The following is a 22,337-nucleotide window of genomic DNA, read 5'->3' on the forward strand; positions in this document are numbered from 1 at the left end:
GGTTGAAACATTTCGGGTATCTTTCACACAGGATGATAACCAAACATCTTCAGTTTAGATAAACTGGTTGAAGGTTGTTAGCAAAGGTATATTATATAAGCAGAATAATACTTGCATAGGAAATAAAACTCAACAATCAGCTGCACCAGATTTTGACAATTACACACAAACTGATATTACAGATTTTTTTAAAGAATCGTTGACACATCTGACCCACTTCTAATCATTAGTTAAATTATTACAGTAATACCATGCACTTCAATTTTGTCATGGCAAATTTATCTTTTTTTAATTTTAATACAGTTACATCCGTGTTGACTATTTCTTGCAAAGCTGGCCATTAATGATTTAGTTTTTAATGCAGCATGGAAACGGGCCCTTCAGCCCTCCGAGTCCACGCTGACCATTGCTCACCTGGTCATACGATCCCACTTTCGCATCCATTCCCAACACATTAGGGGCAATTACAGTATATTTAACCTAAAGACCTACATGTTTTTGGGATGTGGGAGGAAACTGGAGCACAAGGAGGAAAACAATGCAACCACAGGGAGAACATACAAACTCCACTCCAACAGCACCTGAGGTCAGGATCAAACCCAGGTCTCTGGCACAGTGAAGCAGCAGCTCTACCAGCTGCACCACTGTGCTGCCCAAATTATGCCAGACTATATGAGCAGGTTACTAATTTACTTGTACAATCATGTTAAGACATTATTAATTCTGTGGGGAAACAGATAATTCAAACTTATAAAATTAAAATTACATCAATTTTTGCCTAAAATGTAATTGGTCTCCAACAATACCAACTGTGAGGACATTACCTAGTGTAGTGTTCATTCATAATAACTAACAACCATGGATTCTGGTAATTTAGCTGGGATCAGTCACTGGGAGCTGTGATATTATGTAATCAATTGCATACCAGTTTCCTTTACAAGCTGCTTTATCTAGCATCTGACACTGAAATCATTATATTATCTAATCAATTGCACCATCTTAATTAGAATGGGAAAAATCAGACATGGTGGATGCTTTTACCTGTCAGTCTACTGATTCTCATGACGTGTGCATGTCTGATAAGGTGAGGTACAATTTGCAACTGATTTTCCACATGGTCTGGTAGCCTGTCAAAATCGACTGCTCATGTACTTGAGAATGTCAGTTAAATCTGTGGCATTTTACTGGAGTTGTAGTTTATATTTTAAGAATGGGAGGAAAGAGGAGGATGTCGGTACACTAGAGGTCGTCATTCTGTTTTATCACCAATCCTTGTGGAAGTTCATTCAACATTGGAGGAAAATCCAGCCGCAATGAAGTAGGTTGGGATATTGGGACCCCACTTTTAGGATATGAGAGGATCGTTCAGTCGCCTAATAACTGTGGGGAAGAAGCTGGTCCTGAATCCGGTGGAAGGTGTTTTCAAGCTTTTGTATCTTCTGCCTGACAGGAGGTAAGAGGGAATGACCAGGGTCTAAATGGTCCTTGCAAGTATAAATGGATTCGATGGCGGGGAAGCTGGTTTGTGAGATGAACTGGGCTGCAGCCACAATCCACTATAACCACTCAGGCACGAGACAAAGCTGTATGCTGCAGAACAATCATAGACCTATAGTAAAGTATAATTCTGGCTTTTTGTAGATCAAATTGCGTGGAAGAATTATCCTTTGGGTAAAGTACCAGGCCAGAGTGATGAACCAAACTGCTTTTTAGTGGACAAGTACACCTTGATGCCAGTGTTGCCACAGCCAACAACAAAGGAGACCATGGATCAAAAGAGTACTGAAATGAGGTAAATGATCAGCCTGCTTAAAACGTGGGAAAGGATTTGTGCTCACGATTGCAACTTGACCACCTTGCTGGTTAACGTACAGCATTTTTCTTAAAAATGATAAGAACTACTTAAATTTACGTGTCGTCTTTAAATTCAGGAGTAGTGCCGGAAGACTGGAGGGAGGGAAATGTTGAGCCTTTATTTAGGCAGGGAAACTGCTGGGAACTATAGGCCAGTGAGCTTAAAATCTATCATTGGAAAGTTACTGGAGGGTATTCTGAGGGATACGATTTACAGGCATTTAGACGGACAAGGGCTGGTTTAGGATAGTCAGCATTGTTTTGTATGTGGGAGGTCGTGTCTCACAGTCTTTTTTGAAGATGTGACCAAAAAGGTCAATGAGGGCTGAGCTGTAGATGTATATATGGACCAGTAAAGCATTCAACAAGGTTCCTCATGGTAGGCTGCTCTGGAAGGTTAGTTTGCATGGGTTCCAAGGAGAGATAGCTGAATGGATAGAAAATTGGCTCCATGGAAAGAAGCAGAGGGTGATGGAAGATTGCTTCTCAGACTGGAGGCCTGTGATAGTGGTGTGCCTCAGGGTTCGGAGCTGGACCTGTTACTGTTTATCATCTATATCAATGATTTGGATGAGAACATACATGGCAAGATTAGCAAGTTTGCAGATGATACAAAAGTGGGTGGTTTTGCAGATAATGAAAAATTGCAGCAAGATCTTGACCAATTGACAAAGTGGGCTGAGGCATGATTGATGGAATTTAATGCAGAAAAATGTGAGGTATTGCATTTTGGGAAGTCTAATATGGGCAGAACCTGCACAGTAGGGCTCTGGGGAGTGTTGTAGGGCCGAGGGATCTCGGAGTCAGGTGCATAGTTCCCTGAAGGTGGAGCGTCAGGTAGATCGGGTGGTCAAAAAGGCTTTTGGCACATTGGCCTTCATCAGCCAGACTATTGAGTATAGAAGTTGGGAGGACATGTTACAGTTGTATAAGATGTTGGTGAGGCCACATTTAGAGTATTGTGTTCAGTACTGGGCACATGTTATAGGAAAGAAGATGTCAAACTGCAAAGAGTACAGAGAAGATTTACGAGGATTTTGTCAGGACTAGAGGGTCTGAGTTATAGGCAGAGGTTGAGTAGGCTGGGACTCTATTCCTTGGAGCGCAGGAGGATGAGGGATGATCTTATAGAGGTGTATAAGATCATGAGAGGAATAGATCTGATAGATATACAGAGTCTCTTGCCTAGAGTAGGTAAATCAAGGATCAGAGGACATAGGATTAAGATGAAGGGGAAAAGATTTAATAGGAATCTGAGGGTAACTTTTTCACACAAAGGATGGTGGGTGTACGGAACAAGGTGCCAGAGGAGGTAGTTGAGGCTGGGACTATCCCAACGTTTAAGAAGCAGTTAGACAGATACATGGATAGGACAGGTTTGGAGGGATATGGACCAAATGGGATGAGCTGGGACATGTTGGCCGGTGTGGGCAAGTTGGGCCGAAGGGGCTGTGTCCTCACTATATCACTCTATGACTTGAAAACAAGAAATTCGGGCAATGAATTCATATGTAACATTATAAGGTACTTTGCCATTACAGAAGACATATTCAGATCGTGCTTCCTAATCTGACAATGTTTGAATGTTAACAAAGCTTTGTAATCACTCTTGTGACTAGAATTTACAAAAACTGGTTTGTTCCATTTGCATGTTTCCTTGGATCTTGTGTGTAAATTACTTGATTGAATACTACATCATGGAATCTGGCCTTTGGCCCACTGAGTCGACGCCAATCATGGTTCACCCAGTCACACTAGTTCTGGGGTATCCACTTTTGCATCCACTCCATAGGCATTTGGGACAATTTACAGAGGTCATCTAAATATAAACCTGCACGGTATGTGGGTGGAAACCGGAGCACCCGGAGGAAGCTCACGTGGTCAAACTACACAGACAGCACCCGAGGTCGGGTTCGACCCTGGGTCTCTGGCACTGTGAGGCAGCAGCTCTACCAGTTATACCAATGTGCCGCCCTTAACAGAACAGTTTCCAGTAAATTTATAGAAAGGAATTACCGATGCTGGTTTGGACCGAAGATAGACAAAATGTTGAGTAACTCGGTGGGGCAGGCAACGTCTCTGAAGAGAAGGAGTGGGACTTGGGAGTGCTGGTGCAGGATTCCCAAAATGTTAATGTTAATGAGATGAGGAGAAATGTATTTAGTCAGAGGGTGGTTAATCTGTGGAATTCTTTGCCACAAAAGGGTGTGGAGGCTAAGTCAGTGGATATTTTTAAGGCAGAGATAGATAGATTCTTGATTCGTACAGATGTCAGAGGTTATGGGGAGAAGGCAGGAGAATGGGGTTAGGAGGGAGAGATAGATCAGCCATGATTTAATTGCAGAGTAAACTTGATGGGCCGAATGGCCTAATTCAACTATCCCTTATGACCTTATGAATGGGTGACTTTTAGGGTTGAAACCCTTTTTCAGACTGAAAGTTTGGGGAGAGGGAAACTAGAGATATGGAAGGGTATAAAGAGCATGTGAGATGTGAAAATGACAGATCAATGTGGACGATGATCACTGATATGTACAATGGTTCATTGTTGGCTATGGGGAAGGTCGCAACATGACATAAACAGTAAAATTAACCAGGAGTCCAGTGAAACTAGTCGGAGAACTAGGGTGGGGGAGGGACGGAGAGAGGAAACAACGGTTACTTAAGTTAGAGAAATCAATATTCATACCGCTGGGTTGTAAGCTGCCCAAGCGAAATATGAGGTGTTGTTCATTCAATTTGCGCTGGGCCGCACTCTGACTGTGGAGGAGGCCATGGGCAGAAAGGTTCGTATGACTGTTCATATCCCTTCATTATCACCTCTTCCAAAACCAACAATGGACCATTGTGAGCTCCACCTTTCCTTGTTCTGTGGTGCCAGCTCTGAATTGTTCTGTACCTTTTCATTGCCTCTAGTTTCCCTGTCCCCCGACTCTGTCTGAAGAAGGTCTCAACCCAAAACGTCACCTATTCCTTTACTCCTGAGCTGCTGTTACTCCAGTATTTTGTGTCTACCTTCAGTGTAAACCAGCATCTGCAGTTCCTTCCTACACAGTATTTTAATAATTTTATGACTTTTGGTAACCCAACAAAACGGCACCAGAGCAGAGTAGGATTGCTTTCCTTTGTGCTTTAAGCTGTTACTTACTATTTAATTTATGTGATTAGAGCAAAATATTGGACTCCAAATAATGCATTTGAGCAAGGAATTGAGAAAACTGGCAATGGAGGATTAGACAATGGTTTAAATATTGTTTACTGATAACATTTTACAAAGGGTATTTAATGAGATAAAGCAAAGCACTCGTACATAAATGATTTACATCAGAAGTAGATAGGTTTGCTTTGGGAAATGACAAATAGTTTATAAGTAGAGATGTGACATTTTTCTGGGTTTGCTATTAATGAACTAGGAGTTTTTCATCGAATAACAGGTGCAGTATTGGTCAAAGAAACCACAATAAGGTAACATCTCCCTTAGGCCTGTGGTGAAGTAAAACATCACGGAAAACTAGTGATACTTTCAACATGCTGTTTAATACTTTCTGGTCAGAAATAAACCCTATGATATGGATAGAAACTCTGAAAGTAGTTCCTGGACGAAGCAAATGTAAGCTGTACGCAAATTGTGCCTTTCGTGTCCTTTTTGATACCTCCTAAAAGAGTTTCACAACCAATTAAAGCAGGAAAAGGTACAGAGAAGATTTATGAGGATGTTGCCAGGACTCGAGGGTCTGTGCTAAAGGGAGAGGTTAAGTAGGCTGGGACTCTATTCCTTGGAATGCAGGAGGATGAGCCGTGATCTTATAGAGGTGTATAAAATCATGAGAGGAATAAATCGGGTAGATGCACAGAGTCTCTTGCCCAGAGTAGGTGAATCGAGGACCAGGGGACAGAGGTTTAAGGTGAAGGGGAAAAGATTTAATAGGAATCTGTGGATAACTTTTTCACACAAAGTGTGGTGAGTGTATGGAACAAGATGCCAGAGGAGGTAGTTGAGGCTGGGACTATACGAATGTTTAAGAAACAGTTAGACAGGTACGTGGATAGGACAGGTTTGGAGGGATATGGGCCAAACGCGGGCCGCTGGGACATGTTGGCCGATGTGGGCAAGTTGGACTGAAGAGCCTGTTTCCATGCTGTATCACTCTGACTTTTTTTTGTGTTGTAATTTAACGGTGCTTCACCAAATATATTGCAGATTTACGCAATGGGATAGAAAGCCACTTGAGCTGAAGATGTGATAAGAGATACTATAAGCGGTATAGATAAGAACATGAAAGTTCAAAGAATAACTGAGCAAATAATTAAAGCTGCAGCCGATGGACTTTGGTATAGACCAATATAAGCCTAAAAAGGACAGTCATTTTTGAACGATCCAAAGCTAGAAACTTGACTTCATTTGTTGTAAGAACCCCAAGAATTGCCCATGGTAAAGACTTACTTGATGGTCCCCTTGGAAAATTCATTTATGTATTTATAACCACTTGCTAGGCAAATGGGCCGAGGAATGACTAATGATTGCAGTTAAATGTGAGGTGTTGCATTTTGGGAAGTTCAACCAGAGCATGATCTTCACAGTGAACGGTAGGGCCCTGGGAAGTGTTGGAGAGCAGAGGGATCTAGGAGTTAAAGGTGCATAGTTTCCTGAAAGTGGTGGCACAGATAGAGAGTGTGGTACAGAAGGCTTTTGGTATACTGGCCTTTATCAGTTAAGGTATGAAGTATAAAAGTTAGACTGTTATGTTACAGTTGTACAAGACATTGGTGAGGGTGCATTTGGAGCATTGTGCTCCGTTTTGGTCACCCTGCTATATAAAGGAAGGATGTCATTATGCAGGATTTATGGTTAGAATGCAGAGATTTATAAGGATACTGCCAGGAGTCGTGGGCCTGAGCTATAGGGAGAGGTTGAGCAGGCTAGGACTTTATTCTTTGTCCTTTATATAATAAATAAGTCCTTATCTCTGTGTTTCTGTTACAGTACCACAGGATTGCCTTGTGCAGACCCAGAAGGTTTATGGTGGAACCAGGGTGACCTACACAGACTGAAAGCTGGTTTGAAGTTGTTCTAATGAAGATTTTATTTTTCAAATCTTTTATTATTCCCTTATCTCATCCATCATTCAGATGTGTGTGAATGTGCACACGGTTTCACATTTATCCGATATTCGGCTGTTTGTTGAAGGTTCTCCACTTATTATTTTTAAATAGCCAGCAACCCTGTTGTATATTTTCAACACATACCATGTATTCCAAAGTTCCTGTAATTTGCTTATGATGGTCTCAGAGTAAAGATCAATATCGCAGGCAGACCCAAAATTGGAGTTGACAATCTGATCATCGGTTATGGTCTGCCCCAAAACTGGTTTATTTTACATTAAGTGTTGCAATTTCAATTGTAAACAATCATATGTGTTTATGGAATTCTGTAATATTATATGCATGTAAACTGGTAGGTGGCTGCCATTTTTCCTATTGCAAAAATAAATTCTAGCATCTAACTCAGTCCCAGTGCTTTTTTTAAGTTACTTATGGTTTGGCCACAAGGTCATTGATCAGATATCAGAAAACACCCCTCCTGATAAAGCTCTCTCTATTAAAATAAATTTAGATGTTATGTTTACAAGGGTTGTAAATGCATCCTTGATGCTTTCTTTCTGAGATCATTCCAAATCTAATATGAAATGTAACCAACTAACAATACTTCAAGAAGACAGACATAAAAGCTGGAGTAACTCAGCAGGTCTAGCACCATGTCTGGAGAAAAGGAATGGTGATGTTTCAGGTCAAGACCCTTCTTCAGCCAGAGTCGTGGGGGGGGAGGGGAACGAGAGATATAGACTAGTTAGGAGAAATAAATGGAAGATATGTAAAAAACAATAATAATCAAGGAAATGTGGGGCACATAATGGGCCAATGTTGCTGTGGGATAGGTAATGAGTCTACAGACAGGAACTCAACCGGGCAACATTAAAACTAGTACGACAATTAGGGTGGGGGAGGGACGGAGAGAGAAGGGGAGCAAGGGTTACTTGAAGTTAAAATCGATATTCATACCACTGGGTTATAAGCTGCCCAAGAGAAATATGAGCTGCTGTTCCTCCAATTTACGTTTGGTCTCACTCTGACTAATGGAGGAGGTCCAGGATAGAAAGGTCAGTATGGGAAGGGAAGTTAGTGTTTGGCAACCGGGAGATCATGCAGGCCGAGGCAGATTGAGCAAAGGTGTTCAGCAGGTCAGGGAACACGTGTGGAGGGAAGGGAAGTTCCACCAGTGGTTTATATTAGCACCTGAACCTGAGAATTATTCCAAGATTGATTGCTGGAGAATTATTTCAAAACTTAAAATTGTGAATGAGGAACAAATCAATATTACAGTAGAAGGATATAAACTGGGGACTAATAAATGTAAAATGATAAGCCAAATGTGAATAGCTTTCCAGATAAGATTGAAGCAAAAATACCAAGAACAGTCAGGAGGTTATTAGATATTGTGAAAATCGGATCTGATGTATCCTGGTAAATCATGAACTGCATTGAACGGATTTAATGATGAACCTTTTGGACATAGTATTGTGAAAGCAATATTATGGTAAGATTATTTCCTATCCTCAATAAATAATGCAAAAAACAAGCATGATTCCCACAAAGCAAGTTTTATTGAAATACATGTAACATAAATTGAGTAGGAAATCACATTAAAAAAAATCTTTAACTATAGTTTGATTATATATGGCACTAATAATAACTGTGAACATGTAGGGCCTTTTTTTGGTAACTATAATCTTCATGCAAACATCAAACACTGTAAATTTAAAACATTCTTAAATTGCACACCTATGGAACACATTCCAATGCAGAGGTACCAAACTATTTATAATTGTGTCCATAATTCTTCTTGAAAAGGCACAGAAATCAATGTCATAACCCTGCTACTCCTAGAGTGCACTCACCAGAAAGCTGTGAATGTATTAATTACCTGAATACACACGCGATATACCATTCTGAGTAAAGTCTTTTAACTTTTATCGTACACTTCCAAGGAAGGCAACACTGCAAAATCATTGTGTATGCAAAATTGGTTTTGAAGGCCACTTTCAATTAATGCCAGGATGACATTGAGTGCCATGAAATATGGTGCAAAATATTAGGTTGCCAATCTTGCGGTCTTATCCTAAGAATTGTGTAAATTGTAGTTGGGGGTTGGGGGGGTTTTGTGTGAAATATATACAAAGTGTGGAAAACATCACACAATACTGAATACAGGGTGAGGGTCGTCCTTTCTTAACGAGGAGATAACCATTTTATACTGGAGTTTACAGGTCTGGCATTGGTTGTTATACAGATGGTATATCTCACAGACATGGTATTGTACACTATTATAAACATATTGGGTTAATTTTAATTATAGCAGATAGGTACCAGTAAATTAGTGTCAGGGTGACTTTGTTTAGAAATGGTCACTGAAAAAAGCGCACTTGTCACTGACTTAAATAGTTGCTGCTGTGCATAAGAAAAGCAAACAGCTGTAGTGATCAATCTTATGAATGCACCCATTTTAATATTTACATTTGTACAAAAGCCACTTAGACAAAGATTTGCTTTATGACTGAAAATTAATTAAACTCATTAGCAGCCTTATTGTAACTGATAAATATAACAACAGCTAGAGTCAGCTGTGTGTTCAAAATTAGGAACATAATTATACCATTCAACACTTGGCTCAATTTAGCACATTATCCATACATGTTGCGCATTTAAAGGTACTGATTATATAGAGCGCTTAAAAACATATCTGCTTTTTTTTTAATTCTCAAAGAGACAGAGACACATTTTGTCATTAAGACTTACATTTTGTTTGGGACTACAAACCCAAAGTTTTTTTTTTTCGTTTACTACAGATAAAAGCTAACGTGTTCATTTTGTATGGAACAGAACAAAAACTAGATTAATTAAACAACTGGACTAACCTAATAAAATATATATACATTAGGTATATATATTTTCACACAATACCAAACTATCTGTACACAAGTTATCTAAACACAGCATATCTACCACAAACTATATGATCTCTTCAAACAAGTTTCACTAAAAATGGTACACTTCTTAGATAATATCTGGGAACATGTACAAACTCCAGATATGTAGCAAAGAGAAAGTGATTAACCAATCAAAATTATTTTTACAAGCTTTATACAGGAAAAATAGGAATTATTAAACATTATTCTCTTCCTATTAATAGATAAGGCAGTAGATGCAACCAACAAAAGCAAGAACTAGAAGGGTCTAGAAGAACTAGAAAGCAAGAACAGCACCCAAAACATTTGACTAGTGTTTAACTTGGACAGTGCAGTGCTTATTTAGCTCAATAATGCAAATAAAGCCATTCTTACAATTGGTTGAAGAGACCATCTGACCCTACCTACCTGATGCAAAAATAACCATTCCCAATTAGTACAGGATGGTTTAACGTATTGCCCTTTCACTGGGTTTCTGAATCTTTACATGGGTGGTCAGGGTACAGAATGTTCTATGTAAAGACATGGACAACAGAAACAAAATCTCATTCTTGATCTCAACAATGTTGCTTAAAGCTGCACCATTCCTTTGTTTGGCTTCACCAGCATTTTTAAACCCATATAGAATTTCCTATGGATCCTTATAAATAACTAAACATCTTTTTTGTACTTTTGAGATTAATTCTTTCCAAATTAACTTTTAAGAATCAAAATTTTTTAACTGTCATTATAATAATTGTTTGAAGAGGTAATATAAATTTGTGGTCTGGTATTCTAATTAAGCCAACCAAAAGAAGAGGCTGGAGCTTGCTTAAACTCAGACTTATTTCTTTTGAAGACATTTTTAAAAGATTTCCTTTGCAGAGAGGAACCCTCTCTCATAATAAGAGCAAGCATTATGCAGGCAGTAAATTTAAAAATATTGTTTCCATTAAAAGTGACAAATTGATTATACCACCACACAAGGTGGCTGGTTTGTGGAATGAGCTGCCAGAGGAGGTAGTTGAAGCAGAAGCTATAACAACATTTAAAAGGCATTTGGACAGGTACATGGATAGAAACGGTTTAGAAGGATATGGGTCAAAGGCGGGCAGGTGGGACAAGTGTAGATGGGCCACCTTGGTCGACATATGCAAACTGGGCCTGCTTTTGTGCTGCATGATTCTATGTACATTAGAAAATGAATGGAGTAACCTTGTCCTGCAGCACAAAATGTAGCCAAACCAAAGTGAGACCAATATCAGTGAAGTAGTCTGCATAACCCACATAATCTTTATATTGCAATACTTTGGAAAAAAATGTCAACAGAATACAAAACTCTGAATCATGTAACGTATTTTCTCGAAGAAGCTAAATGCATGATTCCCTGAGAGGAGGCAGTGTCAGTCTTAGACCTTTATGTGTGTATATTCAAATTGGCCTACAATTTTAGAATGTCATTTTTGGTTAACAATGTTCCCCTTGGAATATAGAAAAACTAATAACTTCATTAAGTAAAATACTCTATTCTTCGATCAGAACGGTGAAAACTTCCCAGAAATACAGCAATGGGTTCAGGTTTTCCAAGGATGAGGTGCAAAGATGCAGCATTTTGAGCTTTAAAATAACATTTTAAAGAAGCAGTAATTCTTAATAAAGTCTACACGGGTGGTGTTTATAGCAGGAATTATGCAGGCATCATTCCAGAAACGAAGAATATAAATAGGGCTGGTAACCATTTTTCCTTTGGCATTATGCACCAAATAAATTAATCTCACCAATTCTACTGAATTAGCTGCACATCTGTGCAACGTCAGAGCAGATGCCACAGGGAATTGAGTATAGATTTATGGCATTAGCAATCCCCATCAAAGACAAAGTCTTTCTCAGTGAAAAGGAGGGTGCATTGAGGGAACAGAATGAGATAAAGTCAATGGATGCATCTTAGAAACCATTTTCTGATGCATCATGTTTAGAGTAGACATACTGTGAAGGTGACATTTGAAAAACATTGGTTATAGTTAAAACAGGTTTTGGTCTCTGCTTTTAGACAGATAGTGATTATATAAAATAGGCATGTGTTACAAAACAATACTGGGTGTGTTGAGGTACCAATGGAAACAATATTTTTTAATCCTAATAAATACATAACAAATAATGATACTAATATTGTGCACAATGTGTGTGCACATTTGAACAACGTGAATTAAAAATTCAGGTCTACAAACTACTATGCCCAGTAAAAATTCATACATACCCGTGGGCTACTCCCAGTGACACATAGTGTCACAAACATTGTGGCAAGATTTGATAAAGCTATTCTACCGATGATAACTGTACATTTAATAAATAATTTTCTACAATCAAGAAAAGAGATACAATTTGTATCAACAAACAAAGGTCATTTCTGATCATTCGAGGCATTGCTGTTTGCTGTATTGAATCGTAAATTATAACATTAGCTTAGTTGGGTGTGCAACCAAAATGAATTGTATTTTTTAACGTATCAACTGTATCATCAATTTTCTCTACGCTTGTGCTGAATTACTGGCAATAATCGTCCCTGGAAAACACTCTTTAACAGAGGCAGTGTAGAGAATGTTAGGAGTTAATGCAGTAGCATAAAAGTCCATTTTAAACTGATCCTTTCCATTCTATATACTGACCCATGTGCTCTCTCCAGATTGGCCACAGGTTACCAAAGAAGACCAGGATACCTAGATAACTTTTTTCCCCTCTCCCCACTAAGGTTAATATTAGTGCACCTTCTACCAGCCTGGCTGTGATCAGCAAACTCAGCAGACCAAGATCTTAACCTTAGATTCTCATAGTCTTGATTAAATCAGGTCATTACAGAAGAACTGCAATTATTATATTCTACTAATTAGGTACAGAAGATCTCAGATATCATTGGAATCATATCTAGAATTCCTTCTATTCTTGGAATCATTAATTTAAGATGTTTACATTTTAAAAATGTTGACATTCCTGTCAGTGCATTTTTCAGTAAAGATTTTTTATGACAAATTGGTAGTTTTAAACTAAAGTGATTGTATTGTCATTATAAGAAATAGAAACAACTACACAGCATTTGCAAGCCATTGGCAAAACGTCAGAAACAACCCTGACTGCAGCCTCACATTCCATGTGTTTCACAGTAAGAAACATTTAGGCAGTGTCAGACCTTCTCATGAAGAGAAACAAAGGCCCCAAAAGACCTTCTCAACTTTCATGAAAAACTTTTTTTCACAGACCTAGCTTGAAACATATCAAGCTCGTCAGATTTCAGCAATATACATTGCTTTTTAAAGATATGGCACGTCAGTGCAGCCTGAAGACAAAAAATATAATGCTTTAAAAAGGTGTTTTGGCTGCAAATTTTCCACCCTAATGAGGAGATCATGGTCTAAAGGAAATGGTTTGACATGCCATACACCAAGAAAGCTCTTTTGGTTTGGAACCTTAAAACAGAAAATGGATACCTTACAGAAAGAATCATCATCTAAATCCATGCAAATGGTTAAATATTTCTGGTTTAAATTAGCTCGGTGTTGTCATTACTTAATACTTCCAAATATTGTACTACTTAAAGTTACACTTGTTTGGAATTTGAATTATTTTAACTTATAGATTTTCTTGCTCAAAAATGGCATGTACATTTTGAAATTTACGCTGAACAGTGAATTTAAGAAAACGTAAAAATTCAAAATGGAGGCAAGTTGAAAAATGATGTCAAAAATCAATGAGATGTAGCTTCAGAAAAAAAAGTGTAAGGTATTCATTTCCTTTTCAAAGCTGCCTCAACTCCCACAGATAATTGAACACCATTAAGATATTTAGAATATTTCAAACCCACTGTGTTAGGCAACTCATATTTCACAAATGTTGTGCATTAAACGGACTTCTCTTAGCTTGTCCTGTGTTCGGCCCTCAGTCTTCGAGATAGTTTATGTTTTACCTCCCAGATCGCAGTTGCTTGGCAACAATCTCTGCAGCAAGATGCTGCGGGTCAGTCACGTGGGGGTTCTTTTCCATGACCGCATGGACTATGTCTGCTGGGAAGATGTTACAGAGGTTTCGATAGGTTTGGTACTGATGCTCTCGAATTGTCAAATGGTCCTGGTGCTCAGCAGGCATTCCCTGCCAGGGTGACCTCCAGATCTGCTCTATCTTTTCCGGCATACTCCTGAACATGCTAGGCTCATAACTGGGTTGCATCAGGTTATTAGTCAAAGGGTACGAGGGGTACCTGTAAGAGTCCGTGACGCAGGGCAGGTGGTCCCAGCTGGTATGTTGCTCTCTGCAGAGTGGAGGCCTTCGTTGCCTCATTTGATTATTCTCATATAGTCTTGAATCAGAAATACTGTCCAGTCTAGTCATTATCAGAGCCCGTCCGGAGTGGCTATTAGTGGAGGGATGAATGTTCTGAGGGAAAGGGTAGTCTCCAGGACAACTGGAACGGGCTCCAACTACAGAATGCTGGATATGAGGAAGCAAGTGGGAGACGGACTGCTTACGCTGGGGTTGTTTTGGTTCCTCGGGTCCATAGCTCTGAACTCTTGTTATGGGTTCATGGTAGCCATGAATGAAAGGCTGGAGCCTATCCTGTGACTGCGATTGATGGGACTTCACTTTCTCCTCCGGACCTGTATCCACAGTGCCGAGGTACGCCAAGTCATTGTAAGAGGAATAGGAATCATTTCCTGCAATGCAGGTTTCTGAATGAGGACTGTGGTTTCTGGGATACAAACCATGATCCGATTCCAACCCATAATAACTATCGTGGTTACGCATACTGTTGATGCTTAAATTGGAGAAGTCACTTATCATGGAATAATAGCCGGTGTCCAGTGTAGAGTCATATTTCGGATACTGCTCTGCATAATTCACAGAGTTCCCATGGCTGTTTGTTACGAGGATGGGAGGATAATGTAATGTGGATATATGCTCTTGTGAAGACTTCTGGTGATTGAACTGTTTGGAACAGGGCACAGGGCTGCTTGCCGACCTGGTACTCATGGCACTGGCTGCATGGCTTTTATTCGGTTGAAACGCAGGTACACTGGAGGCAGTGACCAAAGAAGGCACAGAGTTAGTCTCGAGTCTGTGAGCTGGCATCAGTCGCTCCTCTGGCTCGCAAACCACAGATCGTATGCTGGGGTCAGACTGGCGCTTTGGGGCGACCCGCTTGATCTCGGACACGGCTTCGCCTTTCACGCCCGATATGGCGATGCCGCATTTTGCCAGGGCTCCTTCGCTCATGGTTTTCACAGCGGACAACTTAGCACTTGCACGAAGCTCATCAGCAACCGAGCGCTGCAGCTGGTTAACGCGCTCCGGGTGGTAGTATTTACACTTGTGGCCGTAAGTGCACTTCTTCCCTGTGAGGTCACAACCAGAACCAAGAATGAACAGGACTGAAAAATGACATCCATCATCACAAATCTATAAAAGAATACTGTCTTTAAAAAAACAACATCATTTCAGAATGTATTGTGAAGCTTGGTTTTTTCTCTTCTTGTGGTCTAATGACGTCACCGAGATCTGAAAGTTTGATGCTTGATCATTTGGAGCATTGGGGTGGGGATGTAGACTCGCATTTAATTCCTGATTGTTACTGATCCCTGCCTCTATCATACGACACTCTGCTTTTATAGACAATAGACAATAGGTGCAGGAGTAGGCCATTCGGCCCTTCGAGCCAGCACCACGATTCAATGTGATCATGGCTGATCATTCCCAATCAGTACCCCATTCCTGCCTTCTCCCCATATCCCCTTAAGAGCTCTATCTAGCTCTCTCTTCAAAGCACTCAGAGAATTGGCCTCCACCGCCTTCTGAGGCAGAGAATTCCACAGATTTACAACTCTCTGACTGAAAACGTTTTTCCTCATCTCCGTTCTAAATGGCCTACCCCATATTCTTAAACTGTGGCCTCTGGTTCTGGACTCCCCCAACATTGGGAACATGTTTCCTGCCTCTAACGTGTCCAACCCCTTAATAATCTTATGTTTCAATAAGATCCCCTCTCATCCTTCTAAATTCCAGTGTATACAAGCCTAGTCGCTCCAGTCTTTCAACATATGACAGTCCCGCCATTTCGTAAATTAACCTAGTAAACCTATGCTGCACGTCCTCAATAGCAAGAATATCCTTCCTCAAATTTGGAGACCAAAACTGCACACAGTACTCCAGGTGCGGTCGCAGCAGGGCCCTGTACAACTGCAGAAGGACCTCTTTGCTCCTATACTCAACTCCTCTTGTTATGCCCAACATTCCATTGGCTTTCTTCACTACCTGCTGTACCTGCATTGCTTCCTTTTTGCCACCAACTGTAGCCTGCAGCAGCAGAATGGTCATGTTGCAGTTATACAAGACATTGGTGAGGCCACATTTAGAGTATTGTGTTCAGTTTGGGGCACCATGTTATAGGAAAGATGTTGTCAAGCTGGAAAGGGTACAGTGAAGATTTATGAGTATGTTGCCAGGACTCAAGAGCCTGAGATAAAGGGAGAGGTAAAGCAGGCTAGGACTCTATCTCTTGGAGCGCAGGAGAATGAGGGGTGATCTTATTGAGCTGTAGCAAAATCACCACAGGAATAGATTGAGTAGACGCACAGAGTCTCTTGCCCAGAGTAGGGGAATCGAGAACCAGAGGACTTAGGTTTAAGGTGAGGGGATAAAGATTTAATAGCGACCCGAGGAGTAACTTTTTTTACACAAAGGGTGGGGGATGTAAGGAATAAACTGCCAGAGGAGGTAGTTGAGGCAGGTACTATCGCAATGTTTAAGAAACATTTAGACAGGTACATAGATAGGATAGATTTAGAGGGATATGTGCCAAATGCGGGCAGGTGGGACTAGTGCAGATGGGACATGTTGGTCGTCATGGGCGTGGGACTGAAGGGCCTGTTTCCACGTTGTATGACACTTAATACACCTGTCCACATGTAACTCCATTGACTCATTTACATGGAAGCACTACTTGGATGTGACAAAGGACCGCCAGCCCCCTTGGTGGCAACAATCAACGTCCATCAGGACAGGAGTGAAAGGTGATTGATGAGGATATTTTTTCTTTAAGCAGCAAGTGGTAGGTGTCCGGAATGCGCTGCCAAGGTGACGTGGTACACGCTGAAAAGTTAGTGATGTTTAAAAGGCATTTAGACTGGCACATGAACAGGCAGGACAAATGGAGGGATATAGACCATGTGCAGGCTAATTTAAATTGGCATCATAGCACAGGCATCTAGGGGCAAAGGGACTGTTCCTGTTGTAGGCTTTATGTTCTATGTAATGGTGCTTTAAACCAGATGATATTTCAGAATTTCTGTGAAAAAAAATTCAAGATTAAAGCAATTATCAAGTGACTAGATTTACGGGTTGCATGTTGCAAAGACTTACCGTAAGGACAAGGCTGCTTCTTATGTTCAGGAATAACGGGCCGTTTTCTAAGGAAGTTGTCCAAGCTGGGACCATGTCGTCCTAACGGATCATCGGGTGGCATGAACCTTGTGGTGATGAAACAAGCCGCTGGTCATTTATGTGCAAAATACAAATGTTACTTTGTGTAATGATTTCCTTGCTGGTTGTTAGGACAGAATGGACAGATTTTCCAGCATGGTTTTGTTTTCTGTCTAACCTATTTCTTTATCTCAGTCGGAAAATGTTGATATTCACAGATTTGTTTAGTTCAGACACATCATGGAAATTGGTCCTTCGGCCCATCGAGGCCACACTGACCATCGATCACCCGTTCACACTGTTATCCCACTTTCTCATCCTCCCCCTCCACACTGGGGGGCAATTTACAGAGGGCCAATTAACCTCGCACATTTTTGGGAGTAAACCGGAGCGCCCGGAGAAAACCCACGCGGTCACAGGGAGAACGCGCAAACTCCACACAGACAGCACCCGAGGTCAGGACCGAACACAGGTCTCTGGTGCTGTGAGGCAACGGCTTCACCAGCTGCACTATTGTGTCTCTCCTGATGTTGGAAATGTAATATTTTCCTTTTAGTATGCAATGTGATGGGTGAAATTTCAGAAAAAAATGACAGAAAAAGATATTAAAATGTTAACATTACTCACTTGTCATTCACAAAGGAATACATCAGAAGACGTTCCTCTATAAATTTCTTCCACTCGGGCTTTTCATTCTGCAGATCCCTGTAGTTGTCGTTTGACACAATAATGCCATCCGAGTCAAAGGCCAACTTTACAATGAACCGATCATCGTAACAGACTACTCTCCTTCCTTGCACCCTCCGGGACGGTGTGAAGACCAGGATTTTCTCTTTCTCAAGTTTGCGTAATATTTCTTGATCTGCAGAACGAAGGAATGATTCGGCTTTTTAAAACACACACACACTTGCGCACACAGTCAACATGTTGTGAGTGGAACTTTTGAATAAACTAAAAGTTATAATCATCAACTCAGACTTAAACAGCTCTGCCATTGTCCTGCACTTACTCAAATTATACAACGTGAAAATACAAAGTGCAATATAAAGACCACAACCAATCATTTTCAAAAACTGTCTGACCTATTTAATTGTAAACTAAATATATTTCAGCTTTGAATCCTAATCAGTGCTGATTTATGTAGTTAGTGCTGTGTGAAAGTTCTCTGGCACAGGGACTGATCACTATCAGAGATCTGATACCGTAAGCACTCCCAATCAGCATTCACTGATTCTCGGGGAGAACTGAAGGGTTGTGGATCCCAAACAAATGTCCACATTATTGTACTGCACTCTACCCTGCCTCCGAGTTCATGGATGTCAGAGGCAGTGTGCATACGATGACATACGACAATTCCTTTCCACCTGCAGATGCTGCTTGACCTGTTGGGTTCCTCCAGCATCTACAGTATCTTGTGCCTCCACGGTACATACTACACTGTCAGCAATTGAGGGGGTGAATCATTAACCTTCTCAGTCTTGGTTATGATGTTATCCGAAATACAAGAGTGCACAGACATGCAGGCTTAAGTTTCGTGGGGCAGTTCTTAGTGGCTGATCATTAGGGTGGGGATTCCATTTTCCAGCATTACCCTGGCTTAATCCTTCCACATCCTCAGGATTAAGACTAAATTCATTCTGCGAAGCTCAGTGTATTTCTGACACTTCCAGCTAAGCTATCCCACGAAACATGGAAGGAAAACATATAAGCTATCCCACGAAACACGGAAGGCGCACAAAATAGCAAACCGTGTCAACTTAAATATATTAGATTTGAAATTTGCACTCTCATATAACATCAAGCTTGTGATATAGTTACAAATATTCACCGAATTCTGCTTCTGAAATTTGGTTCCAATGACTTCATGGAACCAACTTCAGGTGTGTACTTCAAAGTGTAGAGGTTAGTAGAATGTGCATCTAGTAAATATGGCACTTTGCAAGTTTCTAGCTGGTATTTTTATCCCTTCATTGCAATGGATTTTTTTGTTCTTTTCCCAGGGAAATCTTTATCTACTCAAGAATGATCACTGAAACATCACTGGAAAGCAATGCTTTTCCTACAGCTCATCAACATCCTATACATTGTACTCACTAGTATACATTCTCAGTCACTTCCAGTATGAAATACTCCAAGTAGTGGTGGTGGTTCGGGACTTGTCAGAATAGCTCACAGTGCTTCCCACCATTATCCATTTTGAAAGCCCTTTGATGGTTTGCAATTGTAAAGTTGACCTTTCCCACCCCCAATCCCCAGCTGGGATGGAGGTAGTGGTACAGTTCCAATCTTTTCTATTTTTACTTCAGGCTACACAGCTTTATCATTTCTTGGAAATGCCAGCTATTGTTATACGATCAGATCATTGAGATGTCATACTCGGATGCTGCATTACCTTTGATCGGCGCATCTGGCCTGGACTGTTCTTTCCTCCAAGCAGGAACAAACACCGTGATGTCTTTGTGCCCTTTTTCCAGGAAATATTCTGCAGCTAGCTGAATCCCAAGGCAAGAGAATACTTCCTTGTTTCCATGACTACAGGAGGAAATTAAAGCTTTAGTCATTTTTGTGCTCCGTGTGACCTTGGCAGACATTACACCCCATGAAATTGGTAAGCCACTGGGGTGAACAACATGGGCACAGAGAATCATTTTAATTATTGAACATTTGTGGCACAATCAACACAAATAATTACATTTCTTAACTGAAATAAGGAAATCAAACATTTCTTCATTGTACAATATGAAGGTTTATCAACAGGATTGCAAATTAGATGCACAAGTTAATTGAAGGTTACATGAAAAAAGCTCCAGTTTTGTTTTAATAAATCAGTTTGCTTGGCATCGATCTTGGTCACATCCTGATTACGAGCAAAGGTTTCCAAAGCCGCAAGGAAAACCGTTACCTCAGTCACTCCAGAAAATCAGATTTAAGAGAGCAAATGTAGCCCACCTCATTAATAAGTGCCTTGAATTTTAGGGAAGACACAGATGATGTCATGAAAAGCATCATCGTGCGTAGGCCTTTGTGGGAGGAATTAATTATATTCTCCGGAATATCAAAAAATCTATAAAAATAGTACCAGCTGGGGTATAGTACATTTCATATTGCTGCATTCAACATTTTCTGCCTTCGTTTTTTTTAACTCTATTCCCCCTACCATGTCAAAACACCTTCAATTAATACATCATAATCCTGATCGTCACTATTTCATATCAAAGGAGAAGTTTGCCTTTCTGAGTTTTAATTTTACTTTTTTTTTTTAAATTGTATATCCTTTGGCCAGAATTGGCTTTTCCTGACACAAGATGTTGTATTGTGCAGGAAGGAACTGCAGATGCTGGTTTACACTGTGCTAGAGTAACTCAGCGGGTCAGGCAGCATCTCCGGAGAAAAGGAATAGGGGACGTTTCGGGTCGAGACCCTTCTTCAGACTGAGGCGTGAAATCAGCCACCTCAGCACAGAGGGATTTTGATCCTCGTTTCTTTTTAGATCTGCTTGGCCTCGGCAGACTCAGCCCTCAGTCTGAAGAAGGGTCTCGACCTGAAACGTTTCCTTTTCTCCAGAGATGCTGCCTGAGTTACTCCAGCTTATTGTGTCTATCAGAAGATGTTGTATTGTTCATTTTTGAAAGTAGATATCTTGAGAGCTTGGCTGGTGGGAAAAGAGGACAAAGAATGACACAGGATAAGGTAAACTGGCAATCAGGAATGCAGCTTTAAAAAGTGAAACTGAAATTATGAATATGCAAGTGCTGTGTGTGTGTATGAAAAAAATAAAAGGGTGTGGAAGTAGAAGTCAATAATTATGTTATTTCATTCACTTGTTGATTTTCTCCCCTTGACCTCATCGAACGTATCATGTGCAAGCCTGGACAAAATATTAGCTGGCGGTCCACTATCACAAGCGGAGTGCATCGGAGCCAAACCTAAACCATTTTATCTGGCACCCACACTCACTTGCTTTCCAAAGCAGATGGTACTCAGGATTGCTAATAGATTTGTTCATTGACCAAGGTGCTGAGGCTTACTAATTGCTGAAATCAGCCACCTCAGCATAGAGGAATTTTGATCTTCGAGGTAGACACAAAAAGCTGGAGTAACTCAGCGGGACAGACAGCATCTCTGGATAGAAGGAATGGGTGACGTTTCAGGTCGAGACCCTGCTCCTGGAAACGTCACCCATTCCTTCTATTGAGAGATGCTGTCTGACCTGCTGAGTTATTCCAGCTTTTTGTCTATCTTCAGTTTAAACCAGTATCTGCAGTTCCTTCCTACACAATTTTGATCCTCGTTTCTTTTTAGATTTGCTTGATTCTGGCAAGACAATGAACACTATTTTTACCAAAAGAGTTGGCAATGTATTTTCTGTTTTCATTGGTCATTTTGACATTGGTCATTTCATTATTAGTGGAGTTAACTAATTAGTCTTTGGCAGAGAATAGGAAACAAAGGTGGTTTTCTATTATAATAGACAGATAGCAGCTGATTATCCATATGTAGTAACAACATTTCCGAAGAAAGAAGCAAAGGAATATTGATGTCGTTAAAAATCTGAAATAAAAGCAAAAAATATCTGTGGTAAAGGTAACACTGAGAACATCTCAGATCCACAATCTCTCATTAGACCCGAAAAACATCTGGGTATAAAACAATGCATTATAAAATGCAGAGAATAGAAGGTTTGCATAGGAAGGAGAAAGGTCTTTCATAAGGTGCAACTTGTATGGAGAGACTAAGTTCAAAAAGTATACATATATATATATATATATATATATATATATAAGGAAAGATGAAAGAAGGCAGAATGATGAATCTAATTTTAAGTTACCAAAGGATTAGAGTCATAAAGTCATACAGCATGAAAGCAGGCCTTTCAGCCCAACTTGTCTCTGCCTACCAAGATGCTCCATCTAAGCTAGTCCCATTTGCCTGCGTTTTAAATTTCTCCCCTCGCACCTTAATGTAAAGGTAATTCCCAGCAGTATCTATACACCTTTGGTACCTTTGATAATAAAA

The 22,337-nt window shown here is 40.3% G+C and overlaps 2 protein-coding genes across 2 annotated transcripts in view; one reads left to right on the forward strand and one right to left on the reverse strand.

The window, feature by feature from the left end:
* The window catches only part of las1l (LAS1 like ribosome biogenesis factor), a 41,098-nt gene extending 33,679 nt beyond the window's left edge, over positions 1–7,419 (forward strand). The window contains exons 12-13 of the mRNA XM_078412524.1: positions 1,642–1,792; positions 6,839–7,419. Coding sequence (XP_078268650.1) covers positions 1,642–1,792; positions 6,839–6,929 — 242 coding nt within the window. The 3' untranslated portion in view covers positions 6,930–7,419. The remainder of the gene's footprint in view (positions 1–1,641; positions 1,793–6,838) is intronic.
* A 1,129-nt stretch (positions 7,420–8,548) lies between these two features.
* The window catches only part of zc3h12b (zinc finger CCCH-type containing 12B), a 61,874-nt gene continuing 48,085 nt past the window's right edge, over positions 8,549–22,337 (reverse strand). Inside the window, exons 3-6 of the mRNA XM_078412523.1 lie at positions 19,714–19,853; positions 17,949–18,183; positions 17,262–17,368; positions 8,549–15,238 (exon numbers count right to left, since the gene is read on the reverse strand). Of these exons, the coding sequence (XP_078268649.1) occupies positions 13,812–15,238; positions 17,262–17,368; positions 17,949–18,183; positions 19,714–19,853 (1,909 nt within the window). The 3' untranslated portion in view covers positions 8,549–13,811. The remainder of the gene's footprint in view (positions 15,239–17,261; positions 17,369–17,948; positions 18,184–19,713; positions 19,854–22,337) is intronic.

The sequence above is a fragment of the Rhinoraja longicauda genome, chromosome 15, assembly GCF_053455715.1.
Source record: "Rhinoraja longicauda isolate Sanriku21f chromosome 15, sRhiLon1.1, whole genome shotgun sequence".
Classification (NCBI taxonomy): Eukaryota; Metazoa; Chordata; class Chondrichthyes; order Rajiformes; family Arhynchobatidae; genus Rhinoraja; species Rhinoraja longicauda.